The sequence below is a fragment of the Dama dama genome, chromosome 11 (assembly GCF_033118175.1).
Source record: "Dama dama isolate Ldn47 chromosome 11, ASM3311817v1, whole genome shotgun sequence".
NCBI lineage: Eukaryota > Metazoa > Chordata > Mammalia > Artiodactyla > Cervidae > Dama > Dama dama.
This window is the reverse complement of record NC_083691.1, coordinates 31,234,043-31,256,175: the sequence shown is the minus strand read 5'-3', so window position 1 is coordinate 31,256,175 and position 22,133 is coordinate 31,234,043. Positions and strand designations below refer to the sequence as shown.

At 36.9% G+C, this 22,133-nt stretch overlaps 1 protein-coding gene across 11 annotated transcripts in view; it reads right to left on the bottom strand.

Moving 5' to 3' along the window:
- The window catches only part of NCOA1 (nuclear receptor coactivator 1), a 205,941-nt gene that overhangs the window by 8,854 nt on the left and 174,954 nt on the right, over positions 1–22,133 (bottom strand). For all 11 annotated transcript variants that reach the window (XM_061154920.1, XM_061154918.1, XM_061154921.1 and 8 more), the window contains 4 exons: positions 19,515–19,616; positions 17,185–17,587; positions 7,651–7,825; positions 1,933–2,116 (listed from right to left, as the gene is read on the bottom strand). In XM_061154920.1, the coding sequence (XP_061010903.1) occupies positions 1,933–2,116; positions 7,651–7,825; positions 17,185–17,587; positions 19,515–19,616 (864 nt within the window). The remainder of the gene's footprint in view (positions 1–1,932; positions 2,117–7,650; positions 7,826–17,184; positions 17,588–19,514; positions 19,617–22,133) is intronic.

The window sequence follows — 22,133 nt, the reverse complement described above, 5'->3', positions numbered from 1 at the left end:
AAAACATCAATCATGTCCAAAGGAACAAAGATAAAAGTGATAGCAGATACCTCATCAGAAATAAAGTAGAGCAATGTCTTTAAAGTATTGAAAACTACCAACCTAGAATTCAGGGAAAAGAATTTTCAAAGATGAAGGTGAAACAACATCTTTTGAGACACATGAAAGCTGAAAGAATTCTCCACCAGCAGACCTGTACTATAAAAAATGTTAAATGAAGATCTTCTGGTAGAAGGAAAACAATACCAGATGGAAATTTGGATCTACAGCAAGAAATGAAGAACACTGGAAATAACTACATGAGGAAATATAAAAATTACCTACTTAAACCTTAAAAAATATAATTGTTTAAAAGTTTTTAAGTAAAAAAGTACTAACAACATATTGTGGGGTATATAACATATATATGGTAATGTTCTGACATGACAGACACGATATGTATGACAACAATAGCATAGGAAGGGAGAAATGGAAATAAACTGTTGTGAGATTTTTGTATTTATATGAGGTGATATAATTGCATTTGAAGGCAGATGATGACAAAGATGTATACTATAAACTCTAAAGCAACTACTAAAACAACAGGAATTATTTATAGCAATAAAGCAACAAAGGAGTTACACTAAAAAAAGCAAGATGGGAGAAAGAAAACAAATTAAGATGAGAAATTTAAATCTTCAATATCAACATCAATAATCACATTAAATATAAATGGTCTAGCTATTCCAGTTAAAAGGCAAAGATTGTCAAACTGAATAAAAAAGCAAGACCCAACTATATAAGAAATACATTTTATTTTATTTTTTACCAGGGTAGTCTAAGAAATACATTTTAAATGTAATATTCTTTTCCCTAATTCATTATATTTTTTATTACTTTGTCTTAATATACGAGAGACAATAAATAATTCTAAAAACCAAACTACAACAACATAATAACAAGGACAAGAAACAATACTATTTAATTCTTATATTCTGTTATAACATCACTAGGTTGTTGGGTTTTTTTTCCCTGCTAACTTCTCTGGACAATGGGAACTTTTTAAAAAAAAATTCAAATCAAAAAGGAATTCTAAAGAAAAGGTAATTAGTGTTTACATGTTTTTATGACTTGCTATAAATTATGGCTATATGATTACAGCATAGTCACCATAGTCTACTTTGTGGTTGCTGATAGAATAGTAATTACAGAGAGTTACCCAAAGATCTTCTTAAATATCACTCTGCATTTAGTCATTCACTCCTTAAAAATCTTTAGGAGGCTCCAAGATTAACTGGACGTTTAGATAGCTTGCAACACCTCCTAAAAAGTTTACTACATAAATCTGCTCTAAATATAATATAAACATCCCCTTAACATTCATTAGATTTTTCATCTTGAATATTCTTTTCTATTTCTTCCTTTAGGCAAATTTTCCATGAAGACTTTCCTAACCAGACCCTTTTTCTTTTAAACCCTCTGTGGTTAATTGTATATACCCCTAATCTGACAAAAATATATCTCCTACAAAACTGTTTTATCCTATTATTCAACTAACCTTTTGCTCAGGTTGTACCTTCCCAACTTGTTAATACTGTCTTCCCTGAGAGCTAACTTTGTATATAGTAAGTACAGAGTTTGTTGAATTGAAAGGCAAAAATGAAGAAAATATGTTCAGAATAGAAAGGATAAGTTCCGATCAATGTATTATACATATATTATTTTATAATAAATCTAAAACAATAAAATCTCATGAGACTTGAATTTTACATGACCTGTCAAAATTATCTTAATAAATAGTAATTATCAAAAGATAGGGAAAGAAAAAGAAGTTTGGTTACTTTGGGCAAGTATGAACATACCTGATTTTCTCTGGAATAATGAATTGCAGGGTGGTGTGATACAGAGCTGGGTGTGTGTGTGGGTAGCAAGTGTGCCAGTTGTGCCACTTACCTGCTCAGGGCACACGGTGTTCATTCCTGGCATCTGCAAAGAGCTCATCTGCATCTGGCCCATCATTGGGTTCATGTTCTGAACATTTGTGTTTCCACCTGCCATGGACACGGTGATGCTCATATTGTTGTACACTCCTGGCTGTGCAGGCGTGGGCTGGTTCTGTATAGCTTGACTGAATACACTGTTAACTCAAAAAGAATCTCAATTACATCCACCGATCATGAAGATGGGGATAATATGACTGGACTCTTTATCTAAATTATCAGATACAGGATTCCAAAGAAAATATTTTACATTCTTAACTTATATGTAAGACTTTATATTATTTACAATATATAAAAACTAAGAACCATTCAGATGCACTCTGAACTCTACCCAAGGGGTTTAATAACTAAAAAGACCTCATTTTGCTACAATTATCTGGCCCTGTATCAGAGCTGTTAAGCTTCAATTATCTGAATAACCAAGAGAGTTTTCCACTTAAGTAAATCTTGCAGATAATTGAAGTTTACCAATTTAATCATCAAAATCATTCTAAAATTTATTACATTATTTTATCTTCTTAAACAGAGAACATCCTTTTTCAGCAAAGTCCCTTGCATATGTATTAATCTTCAATAACTATTCACTGAATAAATTAACAAAGGAATGAATGATTCAAAGGTAGCATTCTTATACTGTGATTGGGTATATATCCTTAGACGTAAAACTTGAGGGGAGTAATGGTATTTTGTTTCATTTATTCCTTGTCTCTAGTTAACAAGTGACACACAGCAGCAGGCACTCAGTAAATATCTCATGAATGAATAATTGGGGACATGGGCTATTAGTGCTGTCAACTGGTAAAAGTTCAGATTGCTTTTATTGGTAGATTTTACTGTATTTATGGGGCTTCCCAGGTGACGCCAGTGGTAAAGGGCCTGTCAATGCAGGAGACAGAGAGACAAGGGTTTGATCCCTGGGTCAGGAAGAGTCCCTGGAGAAGGCCACGGCAACCTATTCTGGTATTCTTGCCTGAGAATCCCACAGACAGAGGAGACTGGCAGGCTACAGTCCATAGGGTTGCAAAGAGTCAGATGTGACTGAAGCGACTTGACACGCACGCATTCCGTCTATACCAATGTTTTTTGAAGTGTAGTCCAGAGACCATCTGCAAGAGAATTCCCTGGTCTTCACTGAAAATTGAGACTCTCAGGCCTTACCCCATCCTAGTGAATCATATTTTCTGGGGTTAGGTATGGAAAAGCATTTCTAACAACTTAAATGCACATTAAAATTCGAAAGCCTTTATTCAGTGTCCTACTGCTTACTGTCACTTCTCAAGGTTTCAGCTTCTGGCCTCTTTCAATATGCTATAAACTAAGAGGAAATCAGAAGTGTATAACCAGATATTTTTATTTGGAAAACAAAATGCTTTTGAAGACTTCAATGGTCTTCCCAGGTCTGAAGATAGCTTCATGTCTTTTCTAGGAAACAAGATACAAGGGCAATAATTATGGTTTTTCAGAGTGCCTGTTTTACAGACTTCCTTCTTTACCACCAAGGTCTAGACTGTTGTTACACCAAGGATCTCAATGTTAAACTAGTTTCTGTTAGTAGGCAGAAGAGTACGGAATAAACTCCAAGTAAGTAGAATTTGAAACTTTATATCTGAATGATATAGTGATACAGATAAACACATCTAAAGGAAATAATATGAATTTGCGTTTTTATGTGTGTCTTTGTGTCTTTGCTAAGTTCTACAAAACACCAAATGTTTTATGATTATCTATCAATTTTTAAACAATAAGCTGCTTGCAAAATTCCACCTGTTGTAACGTTAATTCTAAAGAATTTTATTTCAAAAATTATTGATTCCATCAATAGCTTTTCTATTCCTTGCTAGCTCTTTGGAGGAAAGCAGGATGTACTGACATTTATAGCTTCCGGTAAATTAAGGTAATCATACTGAAATTCACAGGCTGAGAAACAGCCTATTCATCATGTCTGAAGAAAAGAAGTGAATTTTCCCTAAGTAATTATTAAACACAAATGCTCAAAGAAAATTATATGCCTAGGAAATGGTCAATAATGCATCTGTGGACCATTAGTGTCTGCAGTGTGTATGCTTGTCAGACAGTGTCCCCACAACTAAAGGTGAGAAAAAAAAAAACCTATTAGTCTACTGCCCATTTTCTAATGAGAACATTTCTGCCTTAGACAGTGCTCATTTGTCAACTGATACATAAATCACCACTGTGGAGGCGCAGAGCTATGTAAGTTAATGCATGCAGAAGCTTCAAGGACTGCAATGATGTCATACTTAGTGAAAAAGGTTTAGGACTTAATTTCTTTTCAAATTTCTATTTGGGACTATATATTAGCTTAAGTTCTTTCAAACCAAGCCTGCTAATAGTTCCATTTTGGGTTCTTCCCTCATAGAAAGAAGACCAAGCCCTTTCGCAGCATTAATCACTGTTACACGGCCTGGAATGGATTGTGGGGTTCACTGGCACCTTAGGCCCAATGCATGGAGGACCCCTTCCCCTCACCTAATCCCCGACTGGCCTCATGGCAGTTACCACAGTTTCCTTAAGCTAGCACCAGGTATTTGGTAGCCCCTAAATTGTGGGGGGCGGGGGGGGGGCGGTGAGGGGAGAGATGACAAAGTCAGGCTAAAGTAAGTGCCATAGATATTACAGGTGTTAACAAACAGGGAGGAGTGTTCCGGGTCAAATAAGTTTGAGAAACAAAGGGTTAAACCACAGGCCTTTGCCTTTAAAATGCTAATAAGGCCTGAGACTCTCCTTTCTAACTAGAGTTACAGGGAAACACTGCCCTAGTGCCTGGACAAATAGGTTTGTTTAACCCTTTGTTTCTCTTGCCACCAGAGATAAAAAGACTCATGTTAGTTATACTGTCTCCAAACTGTATCACATCATTCTGCTTAGTGAGTTTTTGTTTCATGTTTTATTTCTCTCTGACCTACTCCCGTTACTACACTCTAGGTAAACGGACAACAAGGGCAGTTTTCCCCGGTTTCTTGTGGTATCTTGCACTATGCAAAAGAGACAGTGAGTGATCACAAACTATATGCTGCCTGTGTTGACTAATAAGCTTTTATACATGAACTAAATAAGCAAGTATGAATGTTTGAAAAGTGATAACTATTTTCTTTCTCAAATGATTTGAGAAAGTCAAAGTTCACAGAAACAGCTAAAGTACAACAAAAACTCAAGTCTGTATTTGAATGTGAACCCAAAATATGATTGAGGAACAGGGAATCTCTGCACTCATTTCTTCAACGGATGTATATTAAGTGCTCATGTGTCTTAAAGGATGGGCACACAGAAGTAAACAGAAACAAAGTCCTTGCTCTTCTGAGATTTATAGTTCAGTTGGAGGAGACATACCATAAAGAGACTAATACACAATATGTCAGATGTTAAGCATAATAAAGAGATATAAAGAAGGAAATGGAGGGACCAAAGAGTGGGAAATGGCGTTTAGAAATGATGGTAAGGGAAGTCTAAAATGGTGACATTCAGTATCTATGTCTAATAAGGTGAGACTTGAAGCATGAGAGAGAAAACCATGTGGCTACTGAGAGAAGAAGATTCCAGCAGAGGGATTTAAAAATGCAAAGGCCTGAGTATGCAATGTACTTGGCATATCTGAGGAACAGAAGAATAAATAGAAGCCACTACAGCAGAGTAATGATGAGAATACAGATGAGGCCAGAGAGGTACCCAGGAGCAAGATTATGCAGGGTGTCACAGGCCCTGTGTTGTATGTTGAATAAGCTGGCATGTTTTGAGTAAAGGACTGTTATCTTGCCTCATGTTTTAAAAGCATCACAATGTGCAGACGAAACTGTAGTGGAGCAAGGGTGGAAGCAGGAAGACAGGAGGTCACTGCACTGGTCCAGAAAAAGGATGATGCTGGCTTGCGCTAAAGTGTACAAGTGGGACAGGTAAGGAGTGAGAGCTGCTAAGAAGCTGATGTGATTTGCTGATGGATGTGATTTGCTGATGGATGTGGAATGTGAGAGAAAGAAAAAAGGTTTTCTTCTAAATATCTGGAAGAATGGAGCTGTTTACTGAGATGTGAAAAAAGTATGAGTCGAGCAGGTTTGGAGAAGAATATTACTTTAGTTATTGTCACATTAAGTTTGAGATGTCTATTAGACTTGTAAGTGGAGGTGTCCATTAGGCTGCTGTATATATGGCATGGTGTTTAGGACAGAAATCTGGGCTAGAGTCCTAAATCTGGGAATCATAAACATAGAGATAGGTATGCACTATCAGTAAGATTGGAAGATATAATCAAGGGAGGAAGTAGATATGAGGAAGAGGTCCTAGAATGAGCTCTGAGGCCCTAAAACAGAGGTCCGAAAGATGAGGAAGAGCCAGCAGAAGAGACTGAGAGTTAGGAGGAGAGTCACCTTTCTCAAGAGAGAAAGCTGTTCCACAAACCAAATGAAGAAAGAGCTTCAAGAAAGAGTAAGTGTGTGAATATGTCAAGTGCTATCAACGCTCACTGCATTTGGCACTGTAAAGGACAGTAGGGACTTTGATAAGAATACTTTGGGTGGAATGATTGGGATGAAAGCCTGACATATTCAATAAGGAATTTAACTGCGAAGGTGAGCAGATCTGTCACCATTACTGCATTTTTTTTCCTCAAGGCACATTTAAACAATCAGGCGTAGGTATGGAGCAAGCGTTTAGTTAGATTCCGTTAGGGAACATTTTGCTAGGCATAACTGCAACGGAGGGAGAGCTGGGCAAGAGGGCTGAGAATGCCTGTTAGGGAGTAATTATAATGATGGGCCATGGAACCTAAAGTGAGTTCAAGAAGCTGGGATTAGAACATCCTAGGAGACTAAGTTCTTGCACATCACACAGACAGTTCTATTTCTACCTAGCTGACACCAGTCCTCACAGAGAGCTACACAGTTCTCTAACAGGAAGTTTCCTCCCTCACCTTTTAATGAACTTTGAGAGAATATGGTCTTAAGTTTTCAACATTAATTACCTTACTTATTATGTTGTCAGATCAAACGGCTTCCCTGTCATTTAGAACCCAAGACACACCCAAATTAAAACCCTTATAAAACTCAAGTGATGTGTGAAAAGTTTAGCAGACACAATTTGGGAGGAAAATGACTTTAGTAAGATAATTCTAAGTAAAATGGGTAAAATGAGGCCACTGAAAATCTAGAGATTCAAAAAGCCAGATAAGGCAGAATGACCTTAGAAGACTTAAAACCTTTGCTGTTGCTATGAAATCTTTCAAACATACCAAGAGTGAAACTCACGTGCCCACTATTCAGCTCTAGTGAACTCTAACATTTTGCCATTCTTGCTTTAGATTTTAAGGGTTTTTACAAAGACTGATTTTTTAAAAAGTACTCACTCCTACCTCTGTCCCAGGGAAGCTCTGTTTCTCACAGGAGTTGAGTGCATTCTTTAGATGCACTGGAAAGTGGGACAAAAAGGTCTGGGGCCACTACAGTAGTTTTCTGTACTAAAAACATACATATTTGCTTAAAATTTACTTTAAACTTAAAGGACTTAAAAGATGCTATTTTTCAACATAAAATTCAGTTCTTTCAAACTGCAAATGGATAGAAACTTATTAGCTTATTATAGCTTCTATTTGGATTTTGAAGGTGTATCTGTTCTTACATGCTGTGAGTATCAGGATGCTTATATACAAAAGCTGCCCCCTTACTTGTTGTTTCCCATTGCTCCTTGCTGCCAGGCCTTCATGTCTGGTGACTGGTAGCCAGAAGTGGGCGGAGTCTGCTGAAGCAGGGAGCTCTGAGGAGGAGGGATTGGCATCGGCACCATGGAGCTCCCAGGGCTTAGAGATGGAGCAAAGCTGGCCTCACCTTGGGGAACCATTCCTACAAATTGACACAAATTAATTTACGTGAATACACTATACATTTATCAACACCATAAACAACAATCCAGAAGGATCTGTCATAACATAGGTAGAAACAGCCTGTTCAACAGAGTATGGGAAAGATTTTAGTCTCTCAAGAACAAAACAGAAATTTTAGTACAAACAAGATAAATACACACGTAAAAGAGACTTGGAAGAACATTTCCATTCACTAAGATATTGATCTGGGTACCATGATTACACATGATTTTCTTTTCTGTTCTTTTCTGACTACATGAATTTTTAAGCATCAGAAACAAATCTGAGCACACATAAAAGATTTCTTTTGTAATAAAAAGTAAGTAGAAAGGCTATGGCAGATGTTCACTAAATTTTGATAAACATCTCATGACATATGTAAGTCAAATCATTACGCTGTACACCTTAAACTCACAGTGTTCTGTATCACTTATATCTCGAACTGGAAGAAAAAAATGACTAAGTCCTGGGGATGTAACGTATAGTATAGTGACTATAGTTAATAATACTGTAATGTATATCTGAAAGTAGCTAGGAGAGTGGATCTTGGAAGTTTTCATCATGAGAAAAAAATCTGTAACTATGTACAGTAATGGATGTTAACTGGACTTACTGTGGTGATCATTTTGCAACACACATAAATATCAAATCATCATGTTGTACACCTGAAACTAATACAATGCTATGTCAATTATATATCAATAAAAAAATATTTTAAAAGCTTAAAAAATAAGTTGAAGAGGAAAAAGGTAAGAAAAACCCATGTATGAAATGAAAAGTGAGAAAGTTTTGTTATCTCCTTCTCCTCAGTTGTCTTTATGGGCTCTTCTTCCCTTCCCTCTTTTTGTTTTTCCCCAAGCTTTACTGAGATGTAATCGATTTAGTGGGCTTTCCTGGTAGCTCAGCTGGTAAAGAATCTGCCTGCAATGCAGGAGACCCCGGTTCGATTCCTGGGTTGGGATGATCCCCTGGAGAAGGGATAGGCTACCCACTCCAGTCTTCTTGGGCCTCCCTGGTGGCTCAGTTGGTAAAGAATCCACCTGCAATGTGGGAGACCTGGGTTCGATCCCTGGGTTGGGAAGATCCCCTGGAGGAAGGCATGGCAACCCATTCTAGTATTCTTGCTTAGGGAATCCCCATAGACAGAGGAGCCTGGCAGGTTACAGTCCATGGGGTTGCAAAGAGTTGGACAAGACTGAGTGGCTAAGCACACACATACACAATCTATATAGCATCAAATTCACCTATTGAATTGCATAAGTCAATGAGTTTTAGTAAAATTATAGAGTTGTACAACCATCACCACCATCCAGCTTAGACATTTTTATCACATCTTAAGTTTCCCTGTGCTTGTTTGTGGTGAATGCCCATACCCACCTCTAGCCTCAGGCAACTACTGATCTGCTTTCTGTCCCTACAGATTTGCCTTTCACTGGAAACCATTCATATACCTGAGGTCTTTTATACCTGGCATCTTTCACTCAGTATTAATGTTTCTGAGGTTCAACCATTCTGTGGCATCAATCAGTAGTTTGTTCCTTTTTTATTCAGGATAGTGTTCATTAGCAGCCACTGATATAACTGTTGAAAATCAACTGACCATAAAAGTAAAGGTTTATAACTGGACTTTTTATTCTGTTATAGTAATCTATATGTTTCTTGTTGTTCAGTCGCTAAGTCGTGTACAGCTCTTTGTGACCCCATGGACTGCAGCACACCAGGCTTCCCTGTCCTTCACTAACTCCCGAAGTGTTCTCAAATTCATGTCCATTGAGTCAGTAATGTGATCTAACCATCTCACCCTCTGCAGCCCTCTTCTTCTTCTGATCTGTATGTCTATACTCGTTCTAATACTACACTGTCTTGATTGTTGTATCTTTATAATAACTTTTGAAACTGGTAGTCATCCAACTTTGTTCTGAATTTGTAAAACTGTCTTGGCTACTCTAGGTCCTTTACATTTCCACATAAATTTTAGCAGAAGCTTGTCAGTTTCTCAAAAAAGCATGTTGATATTCAGATAAAGATAGTGTAATTATAAGATCAATTTAGAGCAAATTATTATCTTTTCAATTTTTTTTCCTCTCTGATTTCACTATGTATAGTTTTCCATTGTTATATCTTCAAGTTCACTAACTTTTTCTTTTATAATGTCTATCTGCTGCTATCCTGTCCAGTATATTTTTCATCTCACACACTGTAGTTTTTATCTCTAGAAGTTTGATTTTGGTTTTATTTATATGTTTCATACCTTTAGTTAACACATTTAAGACTTCCTCTAGATTCATGAACATACAGAATGTATAATTTATAACTTTTAATTCTGTCACCTGTGTAATTTCTGGATTGGTTTTGATGACTAATTTTTCTTCTTGTTATTGGTTTCATTTTCCTGTATCTTTGCACGCCTGATAATTTAAAAAAAAAAAATCAGCTTCCAGGGTTTGTGAATTTTGCCTTGGTAGGTGCTAGATTTAAAAAAATCCTTTAAACTTAAATTTTTTAACTTTGTCTGGGCCATGGGTAGGTTACATGGTAACAGTTTTAATTCTTTTGGGTACTGGGCCTAAAGCGATAAGAGCAAAGTTTAGTCTGGTGCTTATTTTGCCCTGCTACTGAGGTACAAACATTTCTGAGTATTTTATTTGACAGTCATGAATTTTGAGGTTTTCTATTCTGGTTGGTGGAAAGAGGAACTGGCCCTGTGTGAACTCTGAAGATGTTCCTTCAGTTCTTTTTGGGTGGTCTTCCCTGGCCTTGATTTGTGTACACACACACCAACACTGATCAGTTCTCAACTTAAGACCTGAGCAGGATCATCTGTACATCCCCATGGTTCTCTCTCTTTGTGGCTCTCTTCTCTGGGGTACTGTTTTACTCTAGCTGCCTTGGCTTTCCCAGACTCTAAATGCCACTACCTCAACTATGGGAAACGACTGGCTTCTGTTGGATCTCCCCTTCCTACAGCAGAGTCTGGACAATTTCTACAACTATTGTTAAATTTTTGGTTTGTTTCAGAGGGAAGAGTAAATCTCATCCCTATTACTCCATGACCAAAAGTCGAAGCTGACAACAATTTAAAAAAGAAAAAACGAGCTGCTTCTTATGTTTTCTGTTACATTAGCACTTTGTGCTTTTTTCCTTTTTTCCTGACCAAATATTTCATAGTTAAATACTAATGAGGTAGAGAAAGTTATAAAGGTGCAGGAAAAAAGAATATCATAATGTGATTACCCATAATTTAGTATAATTCAATCAAATCTTCCTCTATGAAGTCTTGCATAACTTTGTGGACTGCTTCTTTCCCTTATCATTATACCATAAGTATGTTTCTATGCCCTTAAATGTCTCCTTGTAAACATAATTATAGGTTCCTGTATAATATTTTGTGTTCTGTCATTATTAATACAAAGACTTCTCTCTTTGTTTGGTTAATCTGGCCAGAGATGTAGTTACTTTATTCACTGTTGCTTTTTAGAGGCTACAATTAAAAAAAAGTTTTAAATTTTCTGTAAAAGTTTAGTCAACTTTGGACTTTCTGAATTTTTTCTTTCACTAAATGTTTAGCTACTTGTCTTCTTGGTAAAATTTATATAAATAAAGCTACATATTTTTTCCTTGTTGCTTCTTCTAGATATAATTTAATCTCTGGTAAATAATTCTTGACTTAGAATATATAGAGAATTATTCTTTTCATTTATGACTCTAGAGGGTGGGTTTTTCACACCCATCGTCTTCATCTTTATATTGACTGTCTGATTAATTCTACATTTTAAATTTTAACTATTCTAGTTACGATCCTTAAAAAATACTTATCTTTTCCTGATGCATTTTTAATTTTATTTATGATAAAATAATTCCAGGAAAAAAATATATATGTGAGGGGAGAGATGCTTAACATATTGTGAATATTATTCTGTGGGATCAAAGATAAACAATAAATAAGACTAAGTACATTAGCAAGCTTTTTGACATTTTTTTTTTTTCTGGCCTCATTTCACATTCTAACTGCCCATGTTTTCCTTATCAGATGACCTAGTTTTAGTAGAAAGAACCAGTCCAGTGAATAATAAAATTGGAGGGGTAGAGTTCTGGTCCCAGTTCTGTTACTACACTGGACTGTGGATTTCCTGGACCAGACATCTTGTTCCTTCTAGTTTAAAAATTCTACAATTCTATCTTTGATTGTGTTAAGTCTCCCTGCTGGAGCGTAAACAGCACCACAGCCATCTGGCAGCAGCAACTAGAATTAGGATTTATTTTTCCCTTGGAAGACTCACTGAGCATCTGCTTTCCCCACCAGACCACTGTGCTAAGCACCTGAGAAACCAAGATTTCAAAGGTCACACTTAGCTCACTCAAGGAAGTGTGAGCTGTTTAAAAACAAAGGCAGCTGATAAACAAGTGGCTATAAGACAGGGTGGTGAAAGCTTATGATTGGGAGTGTCAGGGAGGGTTTCCTAGAGGAGATACCTCTGAGGGGAGGGAGGAACAGGTGAGGGAAGGATGTTTTACAGAGAAGATACACAAAGGTCTAGAAGAGAGAGCAAGGTATGTATTCTTTCTTGAAACTTGAGAGTTTTGTTAAGGTGGAACATGGGGACATGGAGTGAAGGGGAAATGGAGCTGATGCATCTAGCTCTGGTCAAGTTTGGGTCCTGGTGGAAATTTCAAGTATGTCTGTCCAGCAGGCAGCAGTACACATGAGCTGAGGGATTTGGTTTAGAGATACAGTCATTGGCATAAAGAAGTCACTGAAGTCACAGGAGTAGATGAGGTCACTAGGAGTGAGTGCAAGTAGCACGTTTACTATAGTTCACAGAAAAGGGAGCTCTGGATTGGCTCTAAAGAATCCATGAAATAGGTACAAAAGTTTCTTTTTAAATTTCCCTTATATTCCCTTTGGATATTACCACAGTAGACAATAAATTTTAAATTTCTAATCCTGTTCTTATGTACTCATCCTTATGGCACAATAGTCTAGAAAAATTTTCTGTTTTCAGAAATAAAAGAAAGTATGCTCTGTCATTATTATCACCTGCGTTCCTTCATTTACGCTGGGCCTATATTAGGCTGTGGGATTCCCTTGTGGCTCAGTTGTAAAGAACGTGCCTGTCAATGCAGGAGACATGGGTTTGTCCCTGGGTCAGGAAGATTCCCTGGAGAAGGAAACGGCAACCCATTCTTGCCTGGGAAATCCCATGGACAGAGGAGCCTGGCAGGCTACAATTCATGGGGTCGCAAAAGAGTCAGGCATGACTTAGCAACTAAACAACAATAAACATTAAGTTGAAAGATGCCAAGACAAAGGACTAAAGCAAAACTAATTTATTCATCCTTTGGTTTTACTATCATTGATTAACACAGGGGTCTGCAAACTTTTTCTGCAAAGGGCTCACAGAGTAAAGATTTTCAGTTTTGCAGGTCATAACATTTCTGTAAGAACTACTTAACTCTAATGTATGAAGTCAGCTACAGACAATATGTAAACTAATGAGCATGGCTGTGTTCCAATAAAACTTTATTTAGAAAAACATGTGGTTTTTGTTTTTCTGTTTTTGGAGAAGGCTTGATTTGAAAGGGTTAAAATTTCTCCAGAACTTGAACTTATACCAACATAAAACCTGGTCTTGAAGCTTTCTACCAGCTTGCTAATCACCTTAGAGAAAGTTTATAACTTAGAGCAATAGAAAATATTTAAAATATTGTACCTTTAAATGTTTTTATGCTCTCCAGAAAAATAAAAAAACTTTTCCTCTGTGCTTTTGTTTTTTCCATGGAAGACCTGAAAGCTCTGCCATTTCATTTCAAAATGCAAATGGATCAAACAAACTGTTACTCTCTCCACTGTACCTAGCTTCTGGGGTTTGTTTGTAGTACAAATACTATTTTTGTTTTAAATCTTATTTTGTGAAAAGCATTTTTTGTCAATCAAAAGTTGACTGGAAGAAAAATCCAGGTACCAGATAGAGCACTTACAATGGGTAGAACACATCTGGTTACACTGCCTGGAGAAGAAGGAAGTTCACCCACTCATTATCTCGATCACTGTGTTCTATATACAATTTGCAAGAGATCAAAGACACAATCCACAACCCTGAGGGAAATCGTGTCAGCTTCAAAGGAAAAGGCGTTTTGGATCACCACCTTTCCAGGTGGCTTTGTCAAGAAATAGGAGCAAGGGACTTCCCTGGTGGCCCGGCAGCTAAGACTCTGTGCACCCACTTCAGGGGCCCTGGGTTTGATCCCTAGCCAGGGAACTAGATCCTGCATGCTGTAACTAAGACCCAGTGCAGCCAAATAAATATTTTTTAAAAAAAGAAACAGGAGCAGGATAGAAGTCCTCCTTTCTTGGCTTTCCAGAGATGAAGCATTAAAGAACATAACTGAAAATTTACAGAACTACTGTTTTGTTTAATTAGTTAATTTTTAATTGAAGTATAGTTGTATAATACTACATAAGTTTCAGGTGTACAACACAGGATTCACAATTTTAAAAGGTTATATATTTATAATCATGATAAAATATTGACTAAATTCCCTGTGATGTACAAGATATCCTTGTCTTATTTTATACATAGTAGCTTTTGCCTTGCCCCTAACTTGCCCCTTCCTCCTTCCTTCTCCCCACTGGTAACCACTAATGGTTTCTACATATATATCTGGTTTTGTCATTGTTGTTCTTATTATATTCACTAATTTGTTTTATTTTTTTAGATTCCACATGTAATTGATATATCACACAATATTTGTCTTTCTCTGTCTGACTTATTCCACTTAGCAAAATATCCTCCCAAACCCATTCATGTTGCAAATGGTAAAATTTCATTATATTTTTTATGGCCTAGTAGTATTCCACTGTATACATATACCATGTCCTCTTCATCCATTCATTTATTGATGGAAATTTAGGTTGTTTCAATATCTTGGCTATTGAAAATAAAGTTGCTATGAACACTGGAGTGCATGTATCTTTTCAAATTAGTGTTTTCTTTTTTTCCAGATAATAGATACCCAGTAGTGGAACTGCTGGGTCACATGGTATTTTTATTTTTAGTTTTTTGAGAAGTACAGTTAAATACCTTATTTTTTAAAAAGAGTTTACTGGGGAATTTATTAATGTTTGGCTTATCTATAGTTATTTTTTCCCCAATGAATAAAATACATCTTTTGATTTAAAGCTCTACAATCAGTATCAAAAATGCTACTAAGAATCTATTTGCTGTTTTGGCTAAGTGGTCATTTTGGGAGAGCAGTGGGGAAACTACATAAGACTTAACTACATAAGACTTCTAATGCTGGAGGAAGTACTTCTGTAGGCTAGAATTAGGTGAAGGATCCGCGTCAAATTCTTTGCACAGAGAAATCAAAAGATACAAGAAAAGAAAAAAAAAGACACAGGAAAATACAACTCTTCTGAAAGCCACTCCTGTTCAGACAGACAATCTTATAATTAAGATACAGATTTATAATCCTTTTCTTACCCACACATATAGTGTAAGTGATATAAACCAGCCAAAGATGACTTCATTGTCTTGAGGACAAAGAAACTGATGTGGCTTAATTTTGATTAAAACGTCTTAGTGAATTCTGATGCTCTTTGACACATGTCTCCCCAGATACTTAATTTAACAGTCAAAAGAATTTCAGCACTTGTTGCCACCAGAATAAAAAGTCTAAATTGATTTGGCTGTCAAAGTTGATAAGCATATTGCCATGTGCAAAAAATCTCTATAGAGCTTCAACATTTTATTCAAGTCAAATAGCAGACTTCTCACTGAAATTCATTTTGAAGCAGGACGAAAATTTACTTTTTCTTTCATTTTTAAAATATATGGATTTATTTCAACTTATATCTTTTACAGAAACTTGCCATTAATTTAGCATCAAAGTTTAGTTAAACCTGATAGATTAATCAAATGTGTTTTAATGGCACTACTTATTAGAATCTCCAAGTGATAGAAAAATCAAAAAAGATATCACAACCTAGGACAAAGGAGTGCTTTTGAATTGTGGTGTTGGAGAAGACTCTTGAGAGTCCCCTGGACTGAAAGGAGAGCAAATTAAGTCAATCCTAAAGAAAATCAATCCTGAATATTCATTGGAAGGACTGATTCTGAAGCTGAAACTCCAGTACTTTGGCCACTGATGCGAAGAGCTGACTCGTTTGAAAAGACCCTGATGCTGGGAAAGATTGAAGGCAGGAGGAGAAGGGGATGGCAGAGGATGAGATGGTTAGATGGCATCTCCGACTCAATGGACATAAGTCTGAGTAGGCTCTGGGAGATGAAGGACAGGGAGACCTGGCATGCTGCAGTCCATGAGTCGCAAAGAGTCGGACACGACTGACCAACTGAACAACAACAGGACAAAGGAAACAGGAGAGAGACAGTGCAAATAAAAAAATTAAAAAAAGAACAAAGCTTTTGGAAGCCAAAAAGTTGCCTGATATTTCAGAGGAATAGCTTACAACCTAAGCAGCTAAAAGTGGCGACACCAATGAGAGGTCTGAGATAATCTGTGAAGACTGACAATCCCTATGTAAACTATCAAAAACAAAATTCCAAGATAATAAAAAATCTGTATGTAAATTTTGAGCCTATGTATTTATACCCACTGTCTGACATGGACTTTCCTTACATTCTTACAGGGATCCATGAGAGAAAGTAAGACAGTAAAAATGTGCTTTGCAGACAAAATGTTAAAAATTTTAGTGTCAGACAGTCCTTAGTTATGGAAGAGAGAAGCCTCAAACCACTCAACCACTCGGTAGCAAGGGCTAAGCCTAGAGCTTGGATTTCCTGACCTCTGTGTCAGTGCCTTGTAGGATCTCAGGTCATCCAGGCCACGCCAGTGAAAGCCCCAATCCTAACCTCTAGGCCACCAGGGAACTCCCTCAGCATCTTTCCTCTTCAGCACTGCCTCAATGTCAGTGAACTGAAAACACATGTGAGGAGAGAGACCTGAGTCTGATGTGGTACAGTCCTCCTTTCATATCCCTGGGGGATTGGTCCCAGGACCCTCATAGATACCAAAATCCATAGACGCTCAAGTACCTTAGATAAAATGGGGAAATAGAACCCATGCACATCCCTCCATAAATCATCTCTAGATCACTTTTGATACCTAATAAAATGTAAATGCTATGTAAATATGATGTAAGTAGTTCCTGGGGTGCAGGGAATTCAAGTTTTGCTTTGAGGAGCTTTCTGGAATTTTTTTTTTTGGTGGGGGTGGATATTTTCTGCTGGGGTTGGTTGAATCCACAGATACGAAATCCATGGCTACCGAGGGCCAACTGTATGTACAAAAACAACATAAAGGTGTAAATCCTCATACCTGATCCTGGGTACTGGAAGACGTTCTGCTGCATCTGAGGATTGATTCCAGTGCCAAACTGCCCACCCATGTTTCCTGTCATGCCTCTGTTCACCATGCTGCTGCGGTTGGCCAAGGGCGCCTCGGGATTTGCTGCCAGTTGTGAAAAAGGGCTGGTAGAGGCAGGCGGGGTTCCTGGATTTGTACCATAGTTTGGTGGGTAGGGGAATTGCTGCGGAGCACCCTGAGGAAGACGGGGGTTCCCCATTTGAACTGGCAGTCCAGATGAGGGAGGGAGGTTGTTCCCAAAGCTTTGTTGCCTCATGAGCATGGCTCTTTGCTGCTGTATTAGCTGCCTCTGTCGGTGCTGTTGACTATACAACTCCCGCTGGCGCTGTGCCAACATCTGGGCATTCAGGGGTGGCTAAAGAAGAGAGAAAAAAAAATCTTCCCTTATTAGTATTAGTATTATTACTCCTACCTTGGAAAGCTTACAGGATAAAGCCTACTAGCTTGGAGCAACAGAATTGTAGCAATTATCAGTGTACAAGGCAAACTAAAACAGAAAAGGAAGAAAACCTCTTAAATAACATCCACAGGACAGAAAATGAATTAAGTACATTTTACATATTAAAGTCAAACACGACTGAGAAAAGTCAAAGAAAACATATATTGATTAGTACTATAATATAGGCCATGAAACCTGTTAAGAGAAACATGAAAACCATAAAGGAGAGAAAATGTGCTTGATGATTTATATCTTATCTGGCATTAGGTTACTAGGGTACTTCTTTTCATTTCCACAAAATTCACCACATTTCTAGTATGGAGAATATTAGTTTTCTCTTTTCTCATGGAGATCATTTATTCCACTTTACTTAAGTGAATAAAATGTGATTATAGGTGATTTCAATTTTCTTCATTATACTTTTATGTATTTTCCAAATTATCCATAATGAATGTACATTATCTTTACAATTAGACAAACCTACAAATACCATTAGAAAAGGAAGAATCTGAAATCTAGGATCCAAGGCCAAACAAATGATCACTTAAAAGAAAATCATTAATTAGAAACAAAATAATACACAGAAATAAATGAACCCTGGTATTTTATAGCATTGTTGTAGTATGAGACTGCTCCAGGCATTAGAGTAAGTGTTTTAATAGCTATAATATTATGAATGATGAAAGAAGTGGTAAAATTAGTTTGAAGTCTCCTTTTGGGCTAACTTGCAAAGCAACATGGCACATCAACAAAGCCTTCCTCAGAAAATGTCCATTCAGGTCGAGGAGCTGATTAAAGCATACTGCTTCATAAAAAATGAAACTTGCCAACCAGAAGTAGCCCAATATGGAAGAAACTGACATATGACTTCTTAACAGAAGTTGTCTTTATGTGAATTCCAACAGTGGGGTCTTGTTTCCTTATAACCGATTTCCCCTTGCATGAACTAACCACTGAGACTTTTAAGGCAGAGAAACCCAAGTCTGGATCCATGGAGACGCCAATATCTGCTGCTTAACAGGAGCTTCTATCAATATTTATCCTTTTGGTTAGTATTTGCCCTCAATCCAACTAGGTCCATTTTATGGAGAAAAGTTTGTCTGAATCCTTTCTAAAATACCTCATCTCCCCAATTTTTGCGTTCTTGGTTGGGGGAAAAAAAAAAGTGGTTGAGGGAATTCCCTGGTGGTCCAGTGGCTGGGACTAAGTGTTTTCACTACTGTGGGCCCAAGTTCAATCCCTAGAGAACTAAGATCTCACAAGCCGCATGCTGCAGCCAAAAAAAAAAAAAAAAAATAAGTGGTTGAAGCAAAAATATTAATGTGCAGAAGTAAGGATGAAAGTCTGTATCACACTTAGAAGGCTACCTGGTTCTTTTTATGTTTACTTTCAATGGCTATGAGCTCACACACAGGATTGTTAAAACAAAAATTGGAAAATGCTGATGCTCAGACTGAACAGAGAACACAAGGCAGTTAAGATAACTAAGCAATGTGACTGGGTTTTGATCAGGTTTCAGGTACTGTGCACACAGTTTCATATCCTTGGCTTCTTATTACTGATACTATTCAGGACAGCAATAAGAGTTTTCTACTTAGTCACCTGATACCTAATAGCAATGACAACAATAACAATAAAATGAAACAAAGAACCCTCAGCTTTAGATCAAATATCAGTAGGGGGTATCACAAGCTGATTATAAATTCATTCTAAAAGAAAGCTACAGTACAAACATCATTAAGAGATGAGTTCACAGACCATTTCAAAAACACCTAAGTCAACACTCTAAGAAACACAACTTGGGTTAGAGAAGTAGTAACAATGCCTGGTTTTCTCACATTACCTGAGGTGTAATTTGCTGCTGCATGCCTGATCTCATATTGATGCCAACAGGAGCATTTGCTGCAAATTGGTTCAAGATAGCTTGCCGATTTTGGTGTATCAACTAGAGAAAAATAGAACAACGAGATAAACTTCTACACACAAACATATAGCATGGCCCTTTAGGGAAACATAAACTTCTTATTGATTATTAAGAGGTTTTAGTATTGCAGATTTAGTAAGATTATTTCCCACGTTTACTTGCCAAAAGGTGGCAATTCCTAACATTTATCAAATACTTTCTGCCTACAGAACTCTAAATATGGCAGAGCATTTAAAAGTAGAATACACACACAATGTAAATATATATACAAGTACATACATGTATGTACATGCACACATGCCTATATGCATTTATTACAGGTGCATGTATTCTATTTTTATGCTCTGCCATATTTAGTGTTCTGCAGTGTTATATACATATATATGCACACAAATATGTTTATCATGCTTTTTGTAATTTTTAAAACTCTTTATCTTATATTGGGGTATAGTCAATTTTGGGGGGGGGCTCCAAAATCATTGCAGATGGTGACTGGAGTCATGAAATTAAAAGACGCTCGCTCCTTGGAAGAAAAGCTATGACCAACCTAGACAGCATAGTAAAAAGCAGAGACATTACTTTACCAAAAAAGGTCCATCTAGTCAAAGCTATGGTTTTTCCAGTAGTCAAGCACGGATGTGAGAGCTGGACTTATAAAGAAAGCTGAGCACCGAAGAATTGATGCTTTTGAACTGTGGTGTTGGAGAAGACTCTTAAGAGTCCCTTGGACTGCAAGGAGATCTAACCAGTCCATCCTAAAGGAAATCAGTCCTGAATATTCATTGGTAGGACTGATGCTGAAGCTGAAACTCCAATACTTTGGTCACCTGATGTGAAGAACCGACTCACTGGAAAAGACCCTTATGCTGGGAAAGATTGAAGGCGGGAGGAGAAGGGGACAACAGAGGATGTGATGGTTGGATGGCATCACCAACACGGTGGATGTGAGTTTGAGTAGGCTCCGGGAGTTGGTGATGGACAAGAAGGCCTGGCGTGTTGCAGTCCATGGGACTGCAAAGAGTCAGACACGACTGAGTGACCGAACTGAACTGACAGTCAATTAACAATGCTGTGATAGTTTTACATGAATAGTAAAGGGATTCAGCCATACCAATATATCCCCCAAACTCCCCTCACATCCAGGCTGCCACATAACAAGTTCCATGTGCTATACACTAGGTCCTTGTTGGTTATCTATTTTATATCATGCTTTTAAAAACTCATTAATATTTAATTATTTCAGACACGTGCAATAATGGAGAAAAAAGAAACATCAGCCTTGGTCTTAAAGGGTTGTGAGTAAAAAAAGTACATATACATAGGGAACACTCTGTAAAGGTCTGGAAGATGAATGGAAAAGTTGAGGTACTTCTGACTTGGAGGGTACCTGTCTGATGGGCACGTATTTGGGAAAAATCCAATGTGATTTCATTAGCTGGAGAGAATTATGTAAGAAACAAATGGTCTGAGAAAATGGACTATTTATTTAACTAGAAGAAGTAATTATACTTTAGACCAGCATTTCCCAAATTGGTGTTCTAAAGAACATTGTTCTGCAGGATATTAATAGATGTGCCAGGAAAATAGCATGCTGTGCTGTATTAAGCATTGGAAATAATGGGTTACACAAGGTGAAACAGATTTCTTTAGTGTAGTAATTCTATGAGCCTTCAATTGGCTAAAGCACATTGTGGAGCTCCAAGAAGGGGATAAACTATGCAATTCATTTATCATGAACCTTTTTTTCTGACATATAGCCATTTATTATTATTTCCTAGAACAATCTTCTATGGTACACTAGTTTGAAAGATACTGTTTATATCAGGCTCAGGATTCCATATCAGAGGTATGCCTTAACTTTAGCAGGTAACAAAACAAGCATCCTTAGAAAGGGTATTTCCTGATAAACAATCTACTGCTTCAAGGATTATTTGCTCAATAATTTGATATGAATAAACTGGTTAGGGAGATAATAGTAACAATAATATCAACCTTGTTTTGTGTTGAAATAGTACTTTATGATTTATAAATTTCTTATAAAATAGTCAACCTATCAATATATTTTAATATCTTCATATTTAATACATTTAATAAATTTTAATATACTATTTATAAACTAGAAAGTCTCTCAAAGTTTTATAAGAGAATCCAAAGAGTTGTGAATAGTGATTAAATCTCTCATCTCTAACAAGCTCAATTCTTAACTCTAGTTTCATTCATTTTTTGACTCCAATTAGATTAGAAAACAAAATGACTTGGAGGGAGAAGCCCAATATAATATAAATATTACAATTATAACTTTCAGGCACTGTGGAATAGGATAAAACATTCAGAATCACGTTAAAAATAAAGATAACCAATATTATGGCTCTAAAAGTCAAAGAGGCTCTTAAAAGTATGAAAATCTACATACTTCTTAAACTCAAACTTATGTCAGATCTTGGACATAAGTTTAAATTAACCATTAGTTTTACAAAGATTTGTCATAAAACTTGGTAAATGCAAGATACTAAATAAAGTTTGAAGCCTACAAAAGTG